The sequence below is a fragment of the Plasmodium coatneyi genome, chromosome 9 (genome assembly GCF_001680005.1).
Source record: "Plasmodium coatneyi strain Hackeri chromosome 9, complete sequence".
In the NCBI taxonomy this organism is placed as follows: Eukaryota; Apicomplexa; class Aconoidasida; order Haemosporida; family Plasmodiidae; genus Plasmodium; species Plasmodium coatneyi.
In genome coordinates this window covers 2,110,626-2,129,895 of record NC_033564.1, presented here as the reverse complement: position 1 = coordinate 2,129,895, position 19,270 = coordinate 2,110,626, and the positions used below count along the sequence as shown (strand labels likewise).

The 19,270-nt window shown below is 42.9% G+C and overlaps 2 protein-coding genes across 2 annotated transcripts; both read right to left on the bottom strand.

Moving 5' to 3' along the window:
* Nucleotides 1-408: 408 nt before the first annotated feature.
* On the bottom strand, nt 409-7,917 carry PCOAH_00027460 (Uncharacterized protein; the record flags this gene model as incomplete). The annotated part of the gene is made up of 1 exon (XM_020059551.1): nt 409-7,917. One exon carries the CDS (start codon nt 7,915-7,917, stop codon nt 409-411), a length of 7,509 nt encoding a protein of 2,502 aa, XP_019914931.1.
* Nucleotides 7,918-9,297: 1,380 nt separating this feature from the next.
* Nucleotides 9,298-17,913, bottom strand: PCOAH_00027450 (Uncharacterized protein; the record flags this gene model as incomplete). Its single annotated transcript, XM_020059550.1, has 1 exon — nt 9,298-17,913. The coding sequence occupies one exon, from the start codon at nt 17,911-17,913 to the stop codon at nt 9,298-9,300; it is 8,616 nt and encodes a 2,871-aa protein (XP_019915002.1).
* Nucleotides 17,914-19,270: the final 1,357 nt, after the last annotated feature.

Below are 19,270 nucleotides of genomic sequence, written 5' to 3'. Positions count from 1 at the left end.
GAAATAATTATCAAAGGTGGAAAGAATATACACACAAAAAAAAAAGGGGGGCATATAATCAACAAAACGGGCACAGTATCCCTGAAATGTAAATTGGGCCCCCCAAATGAAGAACAATTTTTCACACCAGGGTGGATTAACCCGACTGGTGGGCCAACAAAATTAGGAAGTAAATTCGACAAAGTGTACCAAGATGCCTTCCACAGATATGTTCCTTTAAATAGTTACATGAGTTCGTTCTGCTTCTGCGCGACGAACGGGTCATCCAACAAAGGAGTGAAGTGCACCGCACGGTTGTGACGATCCATTTAATCTCTAAGCATGTATATGTGTGGTTACTTTTCCGCTCTGCTGTTTCTCCGGGTGGTAATTGCAAATTTCTATCCAACATAGTTATGATAACCTTGCTTATGATAACACCACGGAAGGTTTCTTTAGACCGATGTCGCTCCCCCCATGCATGGCAACAGGGGTAACCAAATTAGCATGTCCGGTTTGCCCGATGAGCTGGTCCCTATTGAGATTGCTCTGATTTGCATTATCAATCGGACGGTGATAACTAGGAAGGGCGTAATTACGGAGGGTTTTCACTGAGCTGGTATGGGCCGCCCCGTTTGTGCCAACTATGTACGCCTTACCGTTCACGTCGTAGAAAATATTCCCACCATAAGGTCGGCTATTAATTAACAGATCATTCCTCCGTGCGTTGGTCGCATTGTAGTTTAACCCATTTGAAATATTTGCATAGTTAATGGGAATTTGCAACGCTTTGCTAAAGTTTGGGTGAATGATCTGCTGAGGGGGTAGCTGATCCGTCTGAGCATGCACAACTGAGGGAATGTCACTTCTCGTTACATTAACGGGGTCACCAATTTTGTTTCCCATCCCAGCGTTAAATAAATTGCCCTGAAATTTTATGTTGCCTAAATTGGGCATACTCACCGCCTTATTTTCGTAATGCATTCCGTTGAAGTTATTACCGTTTGGGGTTACACTGGGAGGATGAGGTAAGAATTGCCTATGTGTAGGGTCAGACAGGTAGGAATATTGCTTGCTCATGGGGATGGCATTATTGGGGGGTCCATAAAGAGTGTTATTATTCCTCAGATTGGAAGTATCTCCCGGGTTGAAAATCTGCACACCCTGACTCGCACCAACATTGGCATAGTAATACATCCCATTGTTAAATTTTATTTTTTCATTCTGTTGACCTAATGCGCTTCTGCCTTTGTCTTCATTGAACGTGGAGAAATTTCCCTCTTCACCATTCGCAGGTGGGTCGTTAAGGGGTGCACTACCTACTTGGACATTAGTAGCATCCACATTTGTGTTCTCACTAGGAAGGCCTAAACTACCAGTACCACCCTGACCTCCCCTGAAGATGCTAACATTGCTCATATGACCTCTATTCCTTTCACGTAACTCCCCCCCCTTGTAATTTACTAAACGGTTACCTGTGTTCGATTCTCCCCCTAATGTCGAGTCGATAGCGTCTACTGCACCGATGCTACAACATTTGGGGGAATCCACATCTACGCTGATTATTCCATTCTTAACTCTATTTGTTTCGCTCAACGGTTGAGACGAGTTTACCACTTTTCCATTTGCTTCCTCATAGGAATGACGACTCCCCTCGGTAAAATTACCACCACCAGATAGGTAATAATTTAATTCGCTCTTCATGTACTCATTGGCCTTTTTCAGCCCCACCACTCCGCTAACCGTTTTGCTTATCATAATTTGCTGGCCATTATTTCTGGAAGGATAAATGGGGTGGGGATTTTCCATACGGATTGGTCCCTCCACAGTATTTGCGCTTCCCACAATGTTGAACTGGGTTGGGGTTATCATTGGGGTTAGTTTGGACATTTCCATCTGTTCATTTACATATCCTTGCGTATATTCTCCCGTTTTGGGTTCCATCGTACGACTCATCACTGGAATATCCCTTCGCGCAGAAGGCATGTCGTTTTCTTTTCCTATGTTGACGTTTGGCTGGTATTCATTCGTTTTGCTGGGGAAGCCTCCATTCCTCATTTCTCCCTTTTCACTATTGCAAGAAGTGGTTTCTTTCTCACGAGAGCAGCTCATTCTTTCATTACCTGTCCAGTTGTTTCGTACAGTATTTTTGTTTTCCTGAACAGTTCGTTTTCTTTCCATCTCACTAGTTCCCTCGTAATTGCTGCGATGTCGTTGGAGGGTAACCTCTTCTTCTCTACAGTTGCTAATACAGATCGATGCACTACTACAATGTGAACGTCTTCTTTCGCGTGTGCCCTCCTGATTGCTGTGCACGGAGGGGATGCTTTTTAGCTTTGAGTCCTTTCCACATAATTGATTAGCAGCAGGTTGTGCGCTTCTGTGATCTGAGCTTATGCCGTCTTCCCTCACGTGAACATATTCATCGTGTCTATTCCTTTCCCCCACCCATGATCTTTCAGCATCCCATTTAGAAGCGCCCCTATCGTAGCTGCGGTGTTTGTCCCCTTGTGCGATATGGCCACTGTGCCAATCTCGGGATGTTTTGCTCAAATGACGATTCCCCCCATGATGAGCACCTAAATTTGGACCACTACTTTTAACCCTTTTTTTTTTTTCCTCATGATGAAGGGAACTATTCGACCTGGACACTGTCGAGGGGTTAATCTTGTCGTAGATAGCATGACTGCCTGAACAGCTGGTGATGTTTCCCTCAGATATGCTGCCACTTCTTTGGGAACATTGGGAGTGGCCATAAGAACGACCCGATATGTGGCTTCCTTTCTGCTTTCTTCCTTCTTTATATTTATTAGCATCTCCATTATGGTGCTTCTTTTTATCTTCCATTCTGGGTGATCCACTATGGGGGGTTATTTCCTCCCCCTCCTCGTAATCGCCCTTTCGGTTCGAATGGGTGTGTTTACTTCCACGTCTCCAGTGATTGTCGCCTCGCTGGTCTATCTGCTCATCGATCGAGTGGCCTGAATTGTTCTCACTCTTGCCACATTTGCCCCTTCTGGATGAAGCTCTTCCCCCACCTAAAGACATACTTCTACCTGCCTCATCACCCATACTTACGGGTTCCTTCTGTGCATCCGAAATGAAGCTCATGTGCTGATCACGCTCATGCTTACTATGGTGTTCATTTTTTGAGAAATCACATGTACCTTGCGTGAATCTGCTTTGATTATTCGAGTTACTATTTTCTTTTCTGAAAATATCTCCACTACTTCTTTCCTTCAGCATTAAGTGGGAGCCATATGGGAAGCCATTTTTGTCCATTGAAGAATTCTCTCTCAATACGTTTCCCCAATTGGAGATATTTCCCGCAGAAGAGGTGCTCACTTTTGTGTGTCTCCTCACGTAGGAGTTACCCCTTTCGCTGTTTCCACATTTTGCTGCATCTAGGTTTACCCCATGATCACTTCTGTTCATGTCCGATTCGTCATCGTGACGATAATTTAAATTGTCCAATATGGCTAACTGATCTGCGGATGCCCCTTCCGAGTAGCAGTTCCCACTATGTTTTGATCCCTCCCTCAGCGAGTTCCTCATTCTACGGTTTGACCTTCTTTCGTGTTCATCTTCATCGTGGTAATTATGCGACCTCTGCAGGGTTCGATATTTCTCATTCGATAAGGTGTTCTGACGACTCTGGTGTGTGCCTCCGTTGTTTAGTCTCCTTCCAGCCACCATTTGCTCGCTGGACGTTTCACCCCTTCGCTCACTACAAACCGATTCGTGAATCTGATAAATGTTACTCTCTCCATCCTTCGATTTAACTTTTCTAATTATTGCTTCATCCTTATCGCTACATAATTGGCTATCTTCCCCGTAGTGGAAACTCTTTTCAACGTTAACCTGTTCACCCTGCGTACTAGCACTCTTATCACTATGCACATCGCTATTTATCACGGTTGGCTTTTTTGATGTCATGGGGCTTCTACTTAGGTGCGACATGTGGATGCAGTTATTTGGGGTAGTGCCCACGGGGAGATGCTGCTTTCCATTTTTTTGCGAACCGTCACCTTTACAAGACGACATATTATTGTTACTATCATGATGAAGGCTTCGTTTTGCGATTTCTTTCGTGTCTCCATAGGGATGACTTCCGTGTGTGTAATGCACAACGCTTCCACGATCGATACTACGACTTCTTCTACCAATGGTTCCACCTTCAGTGCCTACCTTTTCTTCCTCCTTGGATGCCCCCCTCGAATTGTAAAGAACCCTTTCTATGTTGTTCATCGCATGATAATCGGAAAAATTGGAAGAGGAGTCCTTTCCCCATTTGGTGCTGCTTCTCCCTTTATCATACCTTTCATCCCCATGGTGTGCCCCTTTCTTGTCATGACTTTCACCCGAGCTACTACTTCTTTCCCTTGAATGGGAAACCCTTTTCTGTGCAAAAATGTCACCCGATAAAGCACTCTTCATTTTTTTACTTTTTCTTTGCAAGCTGTTAGAGCAAGACAACTGCGATGGTTGGACATTTTCAAAATTCTCCTTAGAACTGTGATGCGAATGAGAGTTGCCTTCTGTATAGTGTTCCCGTTGCTTCTCCGTTTTGTCCCTTCGTCCAGCCTTCTTACGATGTGATGTCGACTGGAAGTCACTTCGGTGACGCAATTTGCTGTTCGTGCGGTAATTTGTTGTATGGTCTTCAAAATCAGGATTGGCTAAAATGCCATCATCTGTCCTTCCTCCCATTTTTTGCGGACCAGAAGTACTCCCTGTTTTGCTTGTCCTCACTTGGATGCTGCCTTCCCCCAACGGACCCACAACACCTTGGTGCGCCTCATTTTTCCTGCCTGAAATTTCTTCACCCGATGGGGCATATGTCTTTTCTGTACGGTGCCATAAGAACTTTTCTGGGTCATCCACCTGGCTGTGTTCCCAAACTGGACAATCTCGAGCTTCACTTTTTGTACCTTCCACAAAATTGTGGAGACGACTGGAGTTGTCCCCACGGCGTGATTTATACCTGTCAAGTTTTTGATTCGTCCCCGAGTTGTAATTTACTTCTCCCTCTATGCAGTGGGAACTACCCTTCGAATGCATATTCGATTTTTTTTTTTCTTCTTTCGAGTATAGGCGTTCCTCATTCTTATAATGTCTTTCACTATCGCTACTCCCAACTTCCTTCGGTGGAACAGCAGTTGTGTGTACCCCCCTTCGTGATGAACTTCCCCAAGGGCAACTTCTACCTTCCTCATCAGGGAAAAATTCCTCCCTTTTTTTGTTACGCTGGCTATTTGACAACGCTGTAGCAACACTTCTGCTCCTCCCCCCTTTGTCTTTTATTTCTAACACTTCATTTATATGACCAAATGGGTTAGCATTTGTGTGACTCCCTTTATTTTTTCCCACCCTGTTGTAGCAAACATTGTGGGCACTATCTTCGCAGATGCAGGACGAACCGCTACATACCTTTTTATCCCTCGATTTGTAGTACTGCACCATTTGGTATTTTTCCATTGAATTGTCTTGCGTATCTATTCTGTTTGACATGTTGAAGGAACTTGCAATGCGGTGTTCCCCCGTAGATTTTTCACCACCCCCCTTAATAGGTTGTCTTCCTCTTGGGTTTTCCTCATTCGTTCCGTCTACACTGTCTGACGGTATAGTAATGGTCCTCAAGTTTTTATATTTCTGTTGCCCTTCTAAGGAGTTACTGCAAGTAAGGGATTTCTCTCCATTTCCTTTAGCACTTTTTTCTCCCTTTTTCCGCGCAATACGGTCTGATTTGTAGCTTCTGTTGCCACCATTATTTGAGGTTCCCCAAGTTAACATTTTGCAGTATTGCTGCGGTGCCTCTTTTCCACGATCGCTTATCAACTTTTCATTATGTTGCGCTAATAAGAGAAGCTTCCCTTCGTTCTTCACTGCGTCCGTTTTTTTATCCACTTCGTATTTATGGCGTTCATTTTTTGATTCACCCGATTCGTAGCCCTCTGTTGATAGAGTTTTTTCCCCTTTTTTATTATCCTCCAATTGGAGATAGGAACTGATATATTGTCCCTTGACCCCACGGGCATCCCTTATGCATCTATTTTGTTCCGTCTGTGCTCTAAGCTGAGATGAATTTTTCCCCATTGTTTTGTGATCCCCTCTGTTGTGAAGTCTTCTTTCATACTGGTCGTGATACTCTTCTGGAGCTTTACTCCATGTGTGTGAACTCCTCCGCTTCGTCCCCTCTGGGTGGACCTGCATCTCTGTCCCTTTCTTTGTTTTGTTCGTCGAAGAGTTGCTTCCATTGTTGCTTCTATCTTTGCTTCCATTGTTGCTTCTATCTTTGCTTCCATCGTTGCTTCCATCGTTGCTGCCATGCATACAGTGTATGTTTAAGCCGCTTCTATGGCATTTGGTGGGTTCCCTGCAGCAGCTCTGTTGACTCCCCCCAAATGATGAATAAGTGCCGGAGAGGAGCTTATTATGCTTTGCGGTGTCACATGTAGAAGTAGAATTGGAACGCATTTTAGCGCTTTCCTTATCTTCTCCATCTTTACCTGCATATCGAAGCCTAATTCTTTCATTCGATCTGTTCTTCACATTTAGGTTCATTCCTCTTTTTCCTTTCGAAGTGAATAAAACGTGGGAGGGAGCATCTCCGTTGATGTTGCCACCCAAATTGGTTGTTCTTTTCCCTTCCGTGCAATTGTTCCCCCTAGGGTTCTTCAAAGGTAGAGACAGGTTAACTAGGAATTTTTTCTCTCTCTCCTTTTCCTGTAAATTTCTCGGGTTATGTTTCCCTAAGTGATCATTATCCTTCGCTAGAGGGCTCCTTCCATGGTGCGGACGTTTGATCATCGAGCCAGATTCAGTTTTGCTTCCCTCACTATCTCCATCTTCCCCGTCACCATCACCTTCGTTCTTTCTTCCTGCTCCCTTTCTGTTTATTCTTACTCTTATTCTGTGTTCTCTCTTTTCTGCACTGTTATCGAGGCGTCTATGTGGGTGGTTCTTCTTAACGTGACAAGCAACCCCCGCTTTGTTCACATTCCCCGCTGCGCTTCCCCCACACCATGGATTATACGTTGCACACCTTTGGACTGGGTTCAAGTGTACGAAAGGTGCGTCATACATATTGCGATAATTACATTCTTTATCCGTTAATTTTCCCCAATGGTGCGTGCCTACCGAGGTACCTATTCTGTTTTTCTCTCCCTGGCCCCCCCAGAAGGGGAAATTCCCCCCCATTACATCATTCCTTAGGGAGTAAAAATTTGCTGCTTTGGGGTACTCAGACGAGCATCGATTCGTATTGATGCACCTGGGGTTAAATATTTCGTGAGGACTTTGGTTGGAAATTTTTATAATGGCCCTTTTCCTCGGATCACCGCTCCGATTGGCACGATCGTCATCTCCCTTCGAATGACTCTTAAATCTAACAAAGGGCTTTAAATTTATTCCAACGAAGTCGCTTCGACGTAGAGTCTTATGTGGTGTCCTACGTCTATACGTCACGTTATTCGTTGGTTCTACATTTATATATTCATTTAAAAGAAAGGCAGGTCTGGACTCAAATGGCAATTTATGTGAATTCCCTTTCTCACCGTGTGATCCTTTTTTGTACATTTCTTCTATCTTATCTATTAGCGACTTGATGAAGGATTTCTGTTCCTCTTTTTTTTTCCCTCCCCCAGAGTGTTGTAAATTCCCGTTTGCATTCTTTTTTATCCTTATGTTGATCGTATTTCTCTTACTTCCTCCTCTGTAATAATTTGGAGTAAACAACCTTTCTTCGGTGCTGGACCCGTTCGACTCGCTTCCCCTACGTCTGTCCTCGTCGATTAACACGCTATCTTCGCTCGATTTACATCTTCCCAATGACAAGGGACATTCCTGGGGGGAATCCCCACAGGGTCTCCTGCCCGTTCGTGTCATATTTTGTCTGGCGTAGTTTTGTTCTTCCCGTTGTGACACTCCTTTTGGCATTTATAGCAATTCGTTCGATACGCGCAGTTTGTTTTTATGCTTTACTTCGCTTTGGCTCCACCAGTGGACAAATGACGCACACTGCGTTGTTAACAAGTGAATGATAAAAAATTATGCTGCGTAATTTATGGCGGCATTGAGTGGAGGGCCTAGAGCAGCCCCTTAACGTGGAATGGGCTGTGCCCAGGGACAAATGAAAAAAATTACACAAAATGGAGGAAATAACACCAGTGAATCCTCGCTAATTGGGCGAAAATACAAAAAAAAAAAAAAAAAAAAAAAATTAAACGAATACAATTATCTCTCCAGACTGTAAGACAAAAAAGGAGGACCTTCCATCCCTTCATTTGAAACAAAATGGTCTACATAAAAAATCAACAAGGTGAATCTTTTAGACAAAACGAAACAAAAAATATAGGAGGCATTTTTTTTTTATTTTTTTTCCTCCCATTTGTGTGTGTACATTGTACCACTAAATGGTGATGCCCCCTTAGGTGTAAAACAATTCTGGGTGTTAGCTACACTGAGTGTGGCTAAAGGAAAAAAAATAAATAAAATGAAAATCTCCATACGATTGGTAAAAAATTGACCAACACGTTGTAGTTGGGATAAGACAACAAGTAAATCGGAGATCGTTGTTAGTTTAACCGTTCATTTGATTAACTTATTTTTTATTTTTATTTTTTTTTTTTTTCAGGCAAATTTCTACTCCGCGACATGTGCATTTTTTTTCAAAGAATACACCATGAGGTGACGACACGCTCAGTGCAAGGACAGAAAAACAAGCTTCCCATCGCACGCGACAAAATGATCACTCGACTTGTGCGCACCAAAGATGGACACGCATATAAGTTCAAGTTTTAATTTTCTTATCAAAGGTGCAATTTTACACATTGGCATAAACGTCCAACATTCCACAACGTCATACTTTGCAGGACACAGAAAATGAGGAAGCCCTTCCCCCCCCAGATAAGTATTCCTGTCCACATAACGGAACAGCATTTTTTACGAACAAAATGGTAACCTCTCAATTGTTCGAAGCACAATTTTTTTTTTTTTTTTTTTTTTTTCGCAGTTTATGGGAACAGGTTAATCAGACGAACGTGTGCACGAAATGGGCAAAATGGCTAGCTGGCAAGCTAAAAAAAAAAAAAAAAAAAAAAAAAAAAAGAAAAAAATTGAAATTGAAATTGAAATAGAGATAGTTATAAAGAGAGAGAAAACAAAACTTCTGATTAAAATATAATGCCACTATTAATCCCTTCCATGCTAACGCTTTGGTTATTTGGGGGACACGAAAAAGGGAAACTTCTGCCCAAGTCTATTTGTGGTCATCCAACAACAACTTTATCATTATTAATGTACTTACATGTTCACCTGCTAATTATCGTAAAAATATTCATCGTACTGCTTTTCCAAAGAATCGGCATCGTGCCCCTTCCTTCCACGTGTCTGAGGGTTGATACTATCTCTATGCTGCCCTTCGTAGTAACCATCATTCGTGGGAGGGTAATAATTATGATTGGAATTTTTACAGGTCTGTTTATTTTTGTTTTTTCTCCTTTCCCTGTCGTACCTATCAGGCTGTATGTAGTCTACTTCGTTTATCTCATTTGGACGGTACTGCCTTCTGCATGGGCCTTCCTCTGAAACTTTCCCAATTGAACCAGAGGACGAATCTCTCCTCTCGCTTCCATCCCATTCTATTCTGTGACGATTTCTTCCTAATTCACTTTCCATGCTTGTGTAACCTTCCCTGTACTTGTTATAATGCGTGTCATTGTTATTAGCGTATCCGGGATACTCCCTTTTGCTACTCATGCTAATGTTTTTGTAACTTCGTCCAGATAAATTTTTCTCCTCATCATTTGTCAACTTTTTTCTCTGTGGAGTACACATGTGTGGATCCCTTTTGGCATCCTTTTGAAATTCCTCATTTTGGGTTCCCAGTGAGGATGTACTATAGCAGCTGCTACCACTGCGCCTGCTACTGTTTTGCACTTCTGATTTATTGCTACATTTGGATGAGGGTGTGTTTCTGGGATCCTCCCCCTGCGGGTAATCCGCCCTCTTCTTAGATTTTAAATTGACCCTATATTTGGCATTAGTGGGACCTACGACTTCACTACTTTCTGCGCTTCCGCTTGCGGGGCTCCCAAAGGATAGAGGAACCATAGAGGCGCTGCACCCCTGGGGGTTTCTCCCTGGGCCACTGTGCACAGAAGAAAGCGACTCGATGGAGCGAATTCTATATTGCCTTACCTTCACGGTAGTCTTTTTTTTGGGGTCCCACCTTTGTCCCAACCCGTCTTTTCCATTCGATCCTTCGTCACCGCTATGCGCTTTACCCTTCCTACAAGCGTGTGTCCTTCCCCCATTTATGTCGTCCCCAATGTTGTATAACCTGGTTTTAGAACTCCTTTTTTCATGCGCTCTTCCATTGTTGCTGTTTCTGTTTTCCCCTTTATGAGCCTGTTTCGTCCTGCACTTGAATATAATTCCCTTGGAGTTTTCCTCATCATTCGAGTTGGTTTCGCTGGAGTAGCTTCCACGTCCGTTGGGAAAGTACCCTCTGGGGGCACTCTTCTTGGAAACCTTGGCGAAAAACCCTGATGTGTCATTCAAATTGGATTCCTCATCGTCCGAAAGGAGAATGTTTGCCTCTCCCAAGCTGACCCCCGTTTTCCCCCCCACTTTGGGTACCGCTCTCTTCACATTATAATCGTCTACAACGTATGGAACAGTAGATACTCTAATGACCGCTTGGGGGACTTTTCTTTGTCGTTGCTTTTCCTTTTCATAAGATTGCAGAAACCCAGTTATGGGTTTCAAATTGACTTTGTGGAAATCGCTCACTGGGTTGCTCCTAATTTTAAGGGAGTTTTTGCTCCGAAAATAATTCTTGTTCGTCACAGGGATGTATAAATATTCATTTGGTTGGAACTTTGTAAAATATTTGCTTGTCCAATTGGTAGAGGACCTATGTTTGCACTCTTTCCTATTTTGATAGTATTTCTCTTTAATGTTTTCCTTACATTTTTCTATATTTTCGAGTAGCTTCGACTGTTTCCCCCAATTCCACCACCCCAATTTGAAGCGATACCTATCAGTGTCGTAGTTAATGCACGGGATCGTTTTTTCTCTATGGCGATTTATAACCGTTTTGATTGAAATTTTTTCCATATTTTTGCTTTCCTCCGTTTCGGGCGTCGACTTATGCTTCACGTTTATGAAGTTGCGTTGGTTCCTGTTCCGTTTGGTCTGTTCTTCGTCGTCTAATTCTTCGTCAACTTCTTCTTCTTCTTCTTCACACCTCTTGGTTTTGGCTTTGCCTTTGGCTTGGCACCTGGGTAGGGAACTCCCACCAGTTCTCTTTGTTTCATCCCAATTTGGTGAGACTACATGTTGGCGGTGCAGGCTAGGCGAATGGGGAATCAATTCTTGGTATCTACCTTCACGTTGTGCGTAAAAAAATGGGGTGTGACTGGATGGCGGATTTTCTGAGGGAAAAAATCCCCTGTTTGCGTGTCCTCTACGGAATGAACCTTTTCTCTGCAAATGGTTACCTCGTGTGGGGTCCATTCTTACACTTACGTGAAAGTTGTTTGGATTTCCACGTAAGGATTTTTTTTCAATCCGGTTACTTCTGTGTCTTTCCTGGGTTGGCATGCTCCCCCCAGTCAGTGGGACTTTCACCCCGACTTGGAATCGACGTGTCGATTTGTCGTCACTCCCAATGGATGGCGATATTCCCTCTCTTCTGCTTCTACCCCCGTTGGAGAAACAAGAGGAACCCAATCTTAAATTTTCTGCTCTTTCTGTTGTGCACTCCTTCTCGGGATTCCTTTTTAGGTGGACTCTATTTTGTCCCTCCAACGATCTGTCATAGGAGTGTCCCAGCTTGGTTCTTCTTTTTCCCTTTACCTTTTTCTTAAACGTATGACTACTACTCCGGGTGGACCCCCGTACTTTGCTCCTATCTCTGTACGCTACTGTTATATTTCTGTCTTTATTTTTATCTGTTTCTTTGGAAGAGTCCCTGTCCCATTGGGGGAAATGCCCTATGTGCTGTTGACCCCCATCCAACTTATTGCCGCTTAGTTCAGACCAACAGTCAGCGGTATCCCCACAATTTTGGAAAAATGCGTCGCACTTCTTCGCGTCCTCAGCTGGCGTGAATCGCGTTCTGCATTTATTTCCACCAGTGCCGCTGCTTCCCCCGTTGTGGTGCCCTCTAGGGGTGTCCTTTTCCTTTTTCAAATTTACGCACAAGTCGGAAAATGCGATCGATTTTTTGCTTTCCCTATTGTGGCCATTTAAATTGTAAAAATTGTTGCAAACACGACCCTTTTGAAACGCGTCCACATGTGCACAGTTATTTTTTTTTTCTTTTTTTTCCCCACCGCGGAGTGGATGCACACCACCGGTTTGGTGATCCTTTTGCGATTTCTTCTGAAAATGGTTTTCCACATTTTTATCGTTTCGTTTGTCCTCATCCCTGTGTGCGTCTTTATTTTTCTTTTCGTCCAAATGGCTGCCGCACTTCTGGTAAACCCTGTTGTCGTTTTTCCCCACGTGTCCACTTTTGCGCCTTGCAGTTCTGTTGTGCATTTCCCCGCTAGATTGACTTTTCCTCATGAAAAAATTACTGGCAATTTTTTCCTCTACATGAGTTAACTTTTGAAATTCCTTTTCCATCCTCTTCAGTTTGCTTATTTTTTTTTGCTCAAAATATTCCACCTTAAAAATAGCACTTCTTACAATTGCGATGAGTTCTTCATCCTTTTCACCTCTTTCTATGGCCCTCAAAATGAAGGACATTAATTTTTTCTTTTTTGAGGAAAGTTTGCTTAATTTGTTTACCTCATCCTGTATACCCCTTTTCAGCGCTTTTTTTTTTCTCCTTATTTTGTGGATAACTGCGTGTCTACGTAGAGTTGTTTTTTCGCCTGTACAGTCAGGTGAATTATCCTCTACTACGACATTTTCAACTTCGTCCCACTTGGAACTGAAGCTTTTCTGCGAAAATAGTTCGCCCCTATGTAAGTTTCCCACCATGTCACTTTTGTGCATGTCCCTTCCCATCACATGTCCAATTCTGTCCGTTTCTCTGCTCCCACTATAGCGTTTTTTATCGTTATCCCCATTCGTGGGAGGAGGGTTTTCCCAGTCGTAAGATTCTGAGGGGTAATTTCCCTGTGAGGTGGCACGTCCTCCACTTTGTAATTCGTCCAAATGGTCGACATGTAAGGCGCTCTTTTCTTCTTTCCCCGATGGTTCTTCCTCATATTCATTGTAAATGTCATTTGGGTCACATGTCATGACGTTTCCCTTGTGAGGAGGATCATCCGTGGGGACATTTTCTTCATAGTAGTGTGTAGACGCATTAACATTCTTATCATTTTCACCGGATACGTTTTCTTCCCTGTTTGTACTGACGGGCAATTGGGGCTCCCCCCATTGGACATATTCCCCCTCTGGGGTATAACTGTCTTCCATTTCTGCCCCGTCAAAATTGTCAATATAGTCACTATTGCCATAATTGCTCTCCTTGGGGTTGCCGCTAGGAGGGGGCCTCTTATCGGTGTCTACACTTTTACCAGTACGGTAGGGAGCAGTACTCCTCTCGACACTATACCCTTCGGTGTGTTCCACCTCACTCACATCTCCGTAAGGAGGAGAAAGATCCATTTGACCCCCCGTCAGGCAGATTACTGCGTCCGCACTTTCCGCATCTCTTCCTGGGTGCACTCCTTTGTGTACCAATTCACCATCAGTTGTTTTATTCCTTCCTCTTAAAAATCCATCTTTGCAATTTTTGCACATGTCCACACGTTTTGAGTATCTATCACGGCAACTGCTCCCGCAGTGTTGTTCACACATTGCATCTCCGACTCCCCATCCGTTCGAAATAACTTGGCGCAGAAGTACGCTCTGCTCATGCTTGTCATTCCAATTACGACCCAAAACTTTGTTGTACTCTCGCAGGACTCCTTTTGCAAATTTTATCTTTTTCAGAAGCTCCAAATCGTTCTTATCGTCTACAAATTTTTTCTGTAATAAACTCATGTGCGATTTTAGCAGCTTTTTAAAATGACTATGATAGTTTGTAATGCTTTGCTCCAGTTCTTCTTCGCAGGAATCGCTGACATTGCTGCGTGCTTCTGTCGATTGGGAACCTGAACTGGTCACCGTCACGTTTTCATTATCTACACAATCCGAACTATTGTTTTGTCGTTTTTTTCTCACCTTCGCCATTCCACTTGATCCCCTTATTGCGTATTTTTTTTTTCCATTTGGCGATACTGCCCTGATTGTTTCTCCGTCTAATGTGCAACCACTAATTATCTCATCGTCGGTAGTTTGACTGCTGCAGTAGTGGTTGTCTTTGCTCGTCTCGTTTTTATTCTCTGATGAAAATGAGAATACGCTTTCGTTCGACGGACGCACATGACTTTCTTCCTCCTCTTGCGCCTTCTTAATTGTGTTTTTTCCCCTATCATCACCCTTACTATTAGAAACATGCGTAAGTGCGCCAATTTCAGCTATGCTGGATAGCCCCCCACTTTGCGATTCTCCAACGCACATAAGAATGTGATCACCATTGTAATTGATGCCCTCTTCGTAAAGCAAAACTTCCTCTATTCCCGGCGTATTTTCTTCCATGCCGATTTCCTTTTCTATATTACCTCCATTTTGACCTAACCAAGGGCTATCCTTATTGAGAGGGTCTAATTCGTTTGCATCTAAAGCCAAATTGGAATCCCCCCTTTTGGTAGGAGAAAAAATACGTTCTACGCTCTTTTTATCTATTTTGCGACCATTCAATTGGACAGGGTGTTCCACACAATTTCGTGTTTTTTTTTCTTTTCCTTTGTCAGGTAATTTATTAGTTGCCCTATCGAAGATATGCTTACTACTCAGTCCATCCACGGGGAATTTTCCACACTTGGATTTAATATCAACTTTTTTTGTATGGAGGGAAGACTGGTGTGTCAGGGTGTCCACAGGATCACTTATCGGGTCATCAAATTTATTCGTCCCTTTTCCTTCTGACATGGGCGAAGTTAGACTGTTATTTGAGATTTCCGTTTTTCTATGCCCATCCATGCTGTTTGCAGACTTGTTCCCTTTTCCAGAGCAGCTCAGATTATTCTTCCCACGTCTTAGCTTCGATTTGGCACATTCTTGTAAGGCTAATTTGTTGGATCCTCTTTTTACCTCCATCTCTTCACATGTATAGTCCTTCTTTTTTTTGTGCTTCCCAACTTGTCGACCTGTTTGAGGTTCTCCATTTTTTCGCACCCCTTCGATCGTTCCGTTTGGGTGGTCCCTTCCGTCCAGCTCAGGGTACTGTCCCAGATCATGCCGCTTCTCCAACCCTGCTCTGCCCTTGCCGCTGCGCGTATCCCCCCCGAGGCACTGGTCCACTTGCTCGAATAAGCTCTTCGCTCGTCTGTCGATTTTTTTCTTACCCTTCTTAATATCCGAATTTAAGGTGGAAATGCTTTTCAGGAAATCTCTATTCTGTTCGATATTTTGTAGAACGGATTCGAGTTGGTTCTCATTCTCCTCGCACGAGCTAGCTGACCCATTCGGGTGAGGCATCCCAAGAATGTCACAGGACAGGAATTTCTTCTCCTTCCCCTTATGACTGACGATGTTCCTATCGCATAGCTTCTCCACCTCCATGGTATTGCCGAAGGGATCCATACATGATGAATGGATCCTTTTTAAGTTCATTCCATTTGTAGGCACAAAATTCTGCATAGGGGTGCTTCGTCTAGGGAAAGGGCCATGGTTAATCCTATCCAATTGTGGTGAATGACGTAAATCCTCACCACTCGGCAAAAAAAGTTTTACCCTACATTTTAAAGAATCATCGTTTTCGCATTGTGTGTACGCCCCACTAGATCCATATTCGACGGGGAAACATTTTCTGTGCGAATTGGGGTCTACCAAAATTGTCTCTTCCTTTTTCTTACAAGAATTGGGTAGCACATTGTTCGTTTTCTCCCCCGCGCGTTTATAACAATGTTGGTTGCATTTTTCTAAAATGGCATTCCCACTTGAGTAGTCAGTGTCTATTCTAGGGTGATCCCCACTTCCAACCAGATTTGTTTTCCCCCTTCTGTACAAGTTTAATTTAAAGTGCATCTTATCCGGATTATGCTTTCCTTCTTTTATCTCCCTTACACTTTTTACGCTCCTTAAATGATTTACTTCATCTTCCGCTTTGTCCTTCATCTGTGTACTTCTTGGGGATGTTCCCCTATCTTCGTATTTTCCCCCATGTTGCTTTCCCCTTTCAGCCTCCTTGTCATTTCGTCTTATTCTGACTTCCTTGTTCAAGAAGAAAAAATTTCCCTTCTCTAGAGAGCATGAATTGTTTGTTCCTACTTGTTGCATTTGTTCACCCGATTCGGACGTGCTGCTCCTGCAAAGGTTTAAAACGTTGTTGATTCTGTTTTCAGTCCATGTGTGGTGGTCTCTCCTTTTCTCTCCAACAATTACAGACGATTCTAATAGGGTAAGGTAATTCCTCAAGTTAAAGACCCTCCGGTTAATTTCCCACCCCCGTATCTCCAACTCTGCGTAATAATTCAACAGACTTTTAACTACGTAGATATTTTCATCCACTTTGTGAAATCCACTTTTCAGATACTCTTTTTTTTTATTTGGTTGCACAAAATATTCTGACCTCTTCAAGCGTTTTAGGTAGGCATAAATGAATTCGCTAGCTGTTCTGTACTTTTTGAAATTGCTGGAAATGTATATAAAGTTTAGCTCAAAGGGGAGGCAATTCACCCCCGTGGCGCTTCCTCTTAAGGGAGGTAATTTGTACAAACTGAACAAATACTTAATTATTAGTGAGTGGTTTTTTTGGAAGGTTAAATTTGGGGTTCTTCTCCGATTCGTGTCTTCTCTCCTTTTTAAGAAGAGCTCACACAAGTGGGAGAGGAAGACTCGTTCGGAGGAGTCCGCCCCTTTCAGATTGTTAACTACGATGATGATTATGGAGCAGGTGGAAATGGATGACTTCCTACAAATGGACGATTCGTTGCCTAGGGAAGAATAGCTTCTCACACTCGACACGTCTAGACCCCTCACGTCGGACATCTCCACGTCGAACTGAACCACCTCGTAAGTCACCTCATCGTTCAAGCCCTCCACAGACTTGCCCCTCCTGCTTCTGCATAGCATTTTAAAGATATGCCTTATATTCTGACCACTTAGGTACACCTTTCTCACAGCACTGGGGTCCCACTCTCCTGTACTTCTCTGCTTAGTGTGTCTCCTTCCGTACTTTTCAGTTTTCTTTCCCATTACAAAAGTGTCAGCATTAAGGAGGTAATCCGAGTTAACTAGTCGATTCTCTTTCCACTCGGGGCACATCCTACAGGGGTTCTTTCTTTCCCTTTTTTCTGAGTGCCCACCAGGGGAACGTTCTTTTTTTTGTTGACATTCATCCCTTTCAGCTTTTAAGGGGCACCCACTGGAGGGAATGGCATCTTTGCGAAGTTTATTCCCGCTGCTAACCCAGTCGTAGTCTCCGTTCTGACATCCCAAAAAACTGCCAACGTCGATCATGTTGCTTTGAGGAAGGACACACCTCTTCAATTTATCATTCACCCTATTTTTGACAATTTCGAAATGGCTAAATGTGATAAGGAGCTTACAGTTGGAGCGATTGTTATGTACCAAATCGTTGATGAGGTAAAAAAGAATCCCAGAGGAAGTATTTCCATCCCCTACAGTCAACATTGTTGCGTCTTTCTTCTCATTATTTAAAACAATGAATAAATTACTCACCCCATCTGTTAATTTTTTTATCCTCTTTTTAAGTATGTCATTATAAATTTTCAAATTGGATATTTTCTCTCCATATATTCTGGTCAGAATTTCTTCACTTTTTAAAAAATTCCTCTCTCCCTTTCGGTCATTGTCTAATTTTGGCGAAGGTAAAAAACGCCCATAGCACTTCACCGTATTCATGGCACGCACATGGTCCACCCTTCGCCAGTGAAGAATTCGGTTATGCTGGATGCACTTTGGTTTTCCCTATCTGCTTAGTGTGGATGTGAACAACTCCCCATACAATGAAGTACGCGCTTCAGTTCTTCCTCCTTTCTCTGATCCAGTAATTGTTGCAGTGAACCCATGTACGGGAAAGGGACAGCTTACAAATAGAAGGTAAAAAAGAAATCGTGCAAAAGACGGGACAAAACAGGACAAACATAACAACCTCGCAGATGTAATTTGCAAAACTGCGAACTTTTATGTGCACAACAAAGGCCATTCACCCTCTGCCACTTCCATATCGCAGCGAAGCGGCACAGAGGAAGTATCCCAAGACAACTATTTTTAAACAAAGTCAGTCACGGCAAACGCGTCTTATGAACAAAAAAACAAAAACAAAAGAAAAACGCTTTAGTTTTTCATCCTGAAGTGCTGTTTAGCACAAGTGAAGTTTGTTTTTTTAGCGTTTTTTTTTTTTTTTTTTTTTTCCAACATGTCGCTTTTCTATTCAAATGTTTCGTCTTTTTTTTTCATACCCGATCGAATCACGTTTTCCCTTCATTATCCTGACTCAGTTGTTGTCCTTATACCCTTCCCCAAAGCAACATACATTTTGGAGCTGAATTTTTCAATTAATTTTGGCTCGTTTTGCTTTTACGACCCCATCGCCGTCTACACAGGGAAATACGCACATCATCGAAAAGAACGCTTCTTGGCTTTCCCATTTTGGAGTTTACCCTTTTTTCATCCCTAATTGCTTCTTTAAGCGGCAATATATTCGCCCACGCATTCGATGATTATGTATGCCCCTTTTTTACCAACTCCACAACTGCGCTTTCAATTTGTCAAACACAGGTCCCCAAAAAGTTGCACACGGCGAACAGGCAAAATGACCCCAGGACAAAACGAAACAGAAATTTCGAGGCACACACAAACTGTCCTTACATGGCAAATGCGAGGAAAACTGCTGGGTAATTCCACCTGCATGTGAATTTGTCTGTACAAGTTTGACCATAATGAAGCATTTAGCAGAAAAAAAAAAAAAAAGTTACATTTGGGGGGAATCCTTTTGGGGCGTAACAAACGTTAAGAAGGTGTAATATCAAAATGAAATAAATGAGTTGTGCCTCCTTCATAGGATTGGCCTACTTTGCCATTGTGTAATTGCTTGACTGCCCCTCATTTTGTTCACTTCTTTGGCCCTTCGCTGATTGGCTGTAATTATTTGTAAATTTGTCCACCCAAGGACTGACACTCACATAAGTATGATGCAAGAATTTTTCTTTTTTTTTTTTGTCGTTGAGTTACCCAATTTGACGCTTACAAGGTGAGA